This window comes from Corvus brachyrhynchos, unplaced genomic scaffold (genome assembly GCF_000691975.1).
Source record: "Corvus brachyrhynchos isolate BGI_N302 unplaced genomic scaffold, ASM69197v1 scaffold1103, whole genome shotgun sequence".
NCBI classification, from domain to species: domain Eukaryota; kingdom Metazoa; phylum Chordata; class Aves; order Passeriformes; family Corvidae; genus Corvus; species Corvus brachyrhynchos.
Genome location: NW_008236980.1, coordinates 373,968 through 379,707, shown reverse-complemented (window position 1 = coordinate 379,707; position 5,740 = coordinate 373,968). Strand labels below are relative to the sequence as shown.

Below are 5,740 nucleotides of genomic sequence, written 5' to 3'. Positions count from 1 at the left end.
GTCCGTCCGTCTGTCCGCCCCCGGCACCGCCACCGCCGGTCCCCCGGGCACCCCCTCCCGGCACCGCTCGCACCCGCCCGCGGGTCACGGACGCCTCCTGCACACGTGTGTGCCGGTCACACCTGCCCGGACACACGGACATGGACACAGGGACATGGACACACACGGATACGGACACACACGCGTCACGCCTGTTGCACAGACAGACACACGGACATGGACGCACACATACGCATTTCCTGCCTGACACAGGGATACACAAACACGGACACATGGACACGGACACACACACATCCTGCCGGACACACAGACACAGTCCCCCCCAGCTGTGTGGCCCCTCTGTCCCCGCAGTGTCACACCCGTGTGGCGACACACCTCACACACACACACACACACACACACACCTGTACCCAGGTGTGCGGAGGGTCACGGTCCCCACTCCCCCCGCCAGACCCCGGTGCCCTCCTGCGCCTTCACTGCCAGGCACCTGGGAAGCTTTTTTAGGGGGGGCACTCGTCCCCACCCTCCCTTGGCCCCCAGTGCACGGGACACGCTGTGGTCCTGGCACCCAGCAACGTGCCACACTTGGGTGGGGACACACGGGATGGTAGGACATGCATGCCACCAGGGCTTGGGGACATGGGAGGAGCAGGAGAGGACGGGTGGGGAGCAGGGGTCCGTCAGGGGCACGGCTGAGCCCCTCCGGTGTGTCCCCAGCATCCGCAGCGTCATGCAGAAGTACCTGGAGGACCGGGGAGAGGTGACATTTGACAAGATCTTCACACAGAAGATTGGTGAGCTGGGGACACAGGGGCTGTGGTGGACATGGGGGGCACCGTGGCCAGCGCCCACAAGCACAGGGGCAGGCATGGCTGGGCTGGGGGGCTGCACTGGTGGCCACCATGAGAGCGAGAGTGGCCGTGGGAATGGCAGGAGGGTTGTGGGGCCAGGCTGGACAAGGGTGCCGGGGGGCTGCGCCACATTCCCCACCCTGTGTCCCCCGCCCTGTCACTTCCCCCCACGCCAGCACAAACCGTCCGGGGCAGGAAGCGCCTCTCACTTCCTCCTGCCGGCTCCGGCGGTTTCCGGGCACGTCCGCCCTGCTCCGTGTGCCCGCCCGTGCCCCTGCTCCACTGTGCCCCACAGCAGCCCCCTCAGTGCCCCGTGCTGTCCCAGGGCGCTGCTCCATGTGCCAGCCGTGTCCTTGTCACCCTGTCACCCTGCCAAGTCCTCACCGGTCCCTGCTTGGCACTTCCCCTTCGCCGAGCCTGGCACTGGGGTGGCAGCAGGGCTGGGCAGGCCCAGGGGATGTCCCTGTGTCCCTTGGTCTAGGCTGGGGGGCTGTCACCTCTCACGCCGTGGCTCTGTCCCTGCAGGCTACCTGCTCTTCCGGGATTTTGCCTTCAACCAGGCCGAGGAGGCCAAGCCCCTGATGGAATTTTATGAGGAGGTGAGGCGGGGCACCCCAGCGACAGCCTCCTGTGTTCACCAGGAGGGCTGGGGTGGGGTTGGTACCTCCAGGGCCCACGGGCACCACAGACACAGGGCCCAGGGAGCCAGGAGATGTTCTCCCGTGGGACGGTGGCACCCAGAGGGGCCACGATTCCCAGCATCCTGTGTGCTATGGTGCCACTGGAGCTGTGCCCTGTCCAGATCAAGAAGTACGAGAAGCTGGACTCGGAGGAGGAACGAGCTGCCCGGAGCCGCCACATCTTCGACCATTACATCATGAAGGAGCTGCTGGCCTGCTCCCACGTGAGTGCCAGCCCCTGGGGGGCGGGAGGGATGTCCCCAGTGTGCCCACAGCGTCCTCAGAGGGAGCTCCAAACCCCCCACAGGCTCCGTCCTGGGATCCACATCCCAGCCCTGTGGATGGCGGTTCCTCTGTGGATTCCTGCCTCACGCAGCCTGGCCTGGCCGCTGTCCCTTCTGCTCGAGGTGACACGGTGCTGTCCCCCTCACAGCCCTTCTCCAAGAGCGCCACGGAGCACGTCCAGAGCCGCCTGAGCAAGAAGCAGGTGCCCCCAGACCTCTTCCAGGTGGGCATCACCTGGGACAGGGAAGGGTCCCTGCCACCTGTGGCACTCGGAGAGTTAATCCTTAGAGGGGGCTGGGGGTGACGGGAGGGGGGTGTCCCAGGAGGAATGGGGACCCCAAGGAATGGTGAGCGGGTCCCTGGGGTGCTGGGAGTGAGGGAGATTGCTTGTGGTTGCCGTGGGGTGGTGGAAGACTGAGGGCTGGAGGTAGCAGGGGGTCCTCAGAGGGAGGTGATTGGCACCCTGGATGTCACCCTAGGGCTCCCCAGGGCTGGTGGTGTTGGGGTCCCCAGAGACTGAGGTGGCAGAAGCATCCCCGAGAGCCTGGAAGCGGCAGTGGGGGGATGTGAAATCCCAGGGGTGGAGGAGACCCCACGTAGTGATGGGATAGGGGTGGCCTGGGTGGCCCTGGGGAGCCAGCGCTGAGCCCCGTGTCCTCCCCAGCCCTACATTGAGGAGATCTGCCAGAACCTGCGTGGGGGCATCTTCCAGAAATTCATTGAGAGGTGAGTTGGGAGGAAATTCCCGTGCGGATCGGGGTGTCCCCCTCGCACTGGGGACCAGGGTCTCCCTTCGCAGAGAGCCACCAGGGGGCCCCACACTGGGCACTGAGGGGTCTCTTCCTTTCCCGAGTGTCCAGACAAATCCAGGGAGTCTTAGAGGATGGTGTTGCTCTGGGATCTCCACTCTTGCCCTCTGTTTTTCCTTGCAGTGACAAGTTCACACGGTTCTGCCAGTGGAAGAACGTGGAGCTGAACATCCATGTGAGCAGGAATCCCTGCCCCTCACCTCCCAGGGAGGGGGATGTGCTTCCAGGGAGCCTCCGTGTCCCTCACTGGGAAAACTGGGGCAGGGGGGTGCTGTCCAGGCTCACCCCAGTCTCCTCCTCCCCCCTCCAGCTCACCATGAACGACTTCAGTGTTCACCGAATCATCGGCCGCGGCGGCTTCGGGGAGGTCTATGGCTGCCGGAAAGCGGACACGGGCAAAATGTAACGGGAATGCTCCCACATGGAGAGACCCTCCCGGGATCTGGGGGTGCTGGGCGGTCCCAGGGGCATCCACAGTGGCTTTGCTGTGTCAGGGTGTTGTGGGAATATTGTCCTGGCTGCGAGCACCCAGGGCTGGCAGGGATGTGGGCGGGAGCTGGGTGCTGGCCCTGCTGTGGGGACATGGTGGCTGCAGGGACTCCATGTCCGTCCCCCAGGTACGCCATGAAGTGCTTGGACAAGAAACGCATCAAGATGAAGCAGGGCGAGACGCTGGCCCTCAACGAGCGCATCATGTTGTCCCTCGTCAGCACCGGGGTGAGGGGACACGGGTGCTGGGCAGGGGACAGGGGACAGGGCATGGGGACAGGGAGGGTGACCCCGTGTCTCCCGCCAGGACTGCCCATTCATCGTGTGCATGTCCTACGCCTTCCACACGCCCGACAAGCTCAGCTTCATCCTCGACCTCATGAATGGTGAGACCCCGGCCCTGAGGGCCCCCGTGGCTCAGAGCCCCCTTCCCACAGCTGCCCCGGGTGACAGCTGATCCCTGTTCCCACAGGGGGGGACCTGCACTATCACCTGTCCCAGCACGGCGTCTTCTCGGAGGCGGAGATGAGGTTCTACGCGGCCGAGATCATCCTGGGCCTGGAGCACATGCACAGCCGCTTCGTGGTGTACCGCGACCTCAAGGTGACCGTCCCCACCCACAGGCCATCCCCGAGCCTTCAGAAACCCCTCCGGGACCCTGTGGGCACCCACAGGTGTCACAGACGCTGCAGGAGCCCTCCGAACGCTGTGGGCACTCCCCAAGCCCAGAGGGCACCCTCAGGTCCCACAGGCACCCTGACAGCAAAATCCGTGGGCACCCTGACACTTCGGGGGGCTCTCGGACACCCCCAAATCCCACAGAGCCCCCCCAGGCTCGCCACCCCCCTTCCCACGGGCCATTCTGGGGCTCAGGGTGTCACACGGTGTGTCTGCAGCCGGCAAACATCCTCCTGGACGAGTTCGGCCACGTCCGCATCTCCGACCTGGCAAGAAAGAAGCCCCCCGCCAGCGTGTGAGTGTGCCCACCCCCCTGCCCGCCCTGCCCCCCCGCCCGGGGCGGCCCCTGACCCCCCTGTGCCCCCTCCCCAGGGGCACCCACGGGTACATGGCGCCGGAGGTGCTGCAGAAGGGGGTGGCCTACGACAGCAGCGCTGACTGGTTCTCGCTGGGCTGCATGCTCTTCAAGCTGCTCCGGGGGTGAGTGCAGGCTCAGCTGGGCACAGCTGGACACAGCTGGGCGCAGCTGGGCACTGCTGAGCCCTGTCTCTCTCCATGCTGCAGGCACAGCCCGTTCCGGCAGCACAAGACGAAGGACAAGCACGAGATCGACCGGATGACCCTCACCATGGTGCGTGGGGGCACTGAGGGGGCCGTGGGCAAGGCATGGGCACCCCTGTTCTGCCGTGGCACCCACTGGCCTGAGGGGCACACAGGGGCTCAGGGACAGCTGTTCCCGGCCTGGAGCACATGTTTGTGCCCCTCTGTGTGTCAGTGTGTGTCCCTGTCCCCGCTCACTGGCGTGCTCACGGAATCTCCTGCAGGCCGTGGAGCTGCCGGACTCCTTCTCCCCGGAGCTGCGCTCCCTGCTCGAGGGGCTGCTGCAGCGGGACGTCAACCGGCGCCTGGGCTGCATGGGGCGAGGGTGAGTGTCCCCAAGGCCCCCAGGGGACCAGGCAGAGCGTGTGGCACAGTCCCCCTGCAGCCGTGGTCACCCGCCCTCCTCCCTCCCCAGAGCGCAGGAGGTGAAGGAAGAGCCCTTCTTCAAGGGCCTGGACTGGCAGATGGTGTTCCTGCAGAAGGTGAGGGGTGTGTGCCCGTGGCTGGGGACAGGGACAGGGACACAGATGTGGGCGGTCACCCCTGTGACCCCCCTTGCTGCCCGCAGTACCCGCCACCCCTCGTCCCGCCCCGCGGCGAGGTGAACGCGGCCGACGCCTTCGACATCGGCTCCTTCGACGAGGAGGACACCAAGGGCATCAAGGTAGCGGGCACAGGGGCCGAGCGTGGAGGCGTGGGGTGTCCTGCAGCCCCTCACCCCTGCATCCCGCCCTGCCCAGCTGCTGGAGAGCGACCAGGAGCTGTACCGCAACTTCCCGCTCACCATCTCGGAGCGCTGGCAGCAGGAGGTCACCGAGACCGTCTTCGACACCGTCAATGCCGACACCGACAAGCTGGAGGCTCGCAAGAAGGCCAAGAACAAGCAGCTGGGGCACGAGGAGGGTGAGTGGCCCTGGGGACCCCCAGCCTGAAGCACCCCCGGCCACGTGCCGGGTGCTGATCCCGCCTCCCTGTGATTCCAGAGTACGCCATGGGCAAGGACTGCATCATGCACGGCTACATGGCCAAGCTGGGCAACCCCTTCCTGACGCAGTGGCAGCGCCCCTACTTCTACCTCTTCCCCAACCGCCTGGAGTGGCGTGGGGAGGGCGAGTCGCCGGTAAGGAGGGCACGGCACCGGCGGGGGGGGGGGGGGGCCCCCGGGGGCAGGGCTGAGCCTGTCCCCCCAGCAGTCCCTGCTCACCATGGAGGAGATCGACTCGGTGGAGGAGACGCAGGTGAAGGAGCGCAAGTGCATCCTGCTCCGCATCCGCGGGGGCAAGCAGTTCGTGCTGCAGTGCGACGTGAGTGTCCCCCCCCGCCACCCCCTGGCTGCTGGCCACGCCCT

At 66.3% G+C, this 5,740-nt stretch overlaps 1 protein-coding gene across 1 annotated transcript in view; it reads left to right on the top strand.

Annotated features, from left to right (window-relative positions):
* The first annotated feature begins 715 nt into the window (after nt 1–715).
* The window catches only part of LOC103611864 (beta-adrenergic receptor kinase 1), a 14,454-nt gene continuing 9,429 nt past the window's right edge, over nt 716–5,740 (top strand). Inside the window, exons 1-19 of the mRNA XM_017728630.1 lie at nt 716–794; nt 1,377–1,450; nt 1,654–1,755; nt 1,965–2,039; nt 2,481–2,542; nt 2,749–2,800; nt 2,936–3,027; nt 3,243–3,342; nt 3,422–3,500; nt 3,587–3,717; nt 4,011–4,087; nt 4,165–4,272; nt 4,357–4,423; nt 4,617–4,717; nt 4,808–4,874; nt 4,961–5,056; nt 5,133–5,295; nt 5,376–5,512; nt 5,583–5,735. Coding sequence (XP_017584119.1) covers nt 731–794; nt 1,377–1,450; nt 1,654–1,755; nt 1,965–2,039; nt 2,481–2,542; nt 2,749–2,800; nt 2,936–3,027; nt 3,243–3,342; nt 3,422–3,500; nt 3,587–3,717; nt 4,011–4,087; nt 4,165–4,272; nt 4,357–4,423; nt 4,617–4,717; nt 4,808–4,874; nt 4,961–5,056; nt 5,133–5,295; nt 5,376–5,512; nt 5,583–5,735 — 1,800 coding nt within the window. The 5' untranslated portion in view covers nt 716–730. The remainder of the gene's footprint in view (nt 795–1,376; nt 1,451–1,653; nt 1,756–1,964; nt 2,040–2,480; nt 2,543–2,748; nt 2,801–2,935; nt 3,028–3,242; nt 3,343–3,421; nt 3,501–3,586; nt 3,718–4,010; nt 4,088–4,164; nt 4,273–4,356; nt 4,424–4,616; nt 4,718–4,807; nt 4,875–4,960; nt 5,057–5,132; nt 5,296–5,375; nt 5,513–5,582; nt 5,736–5,740) is intronic.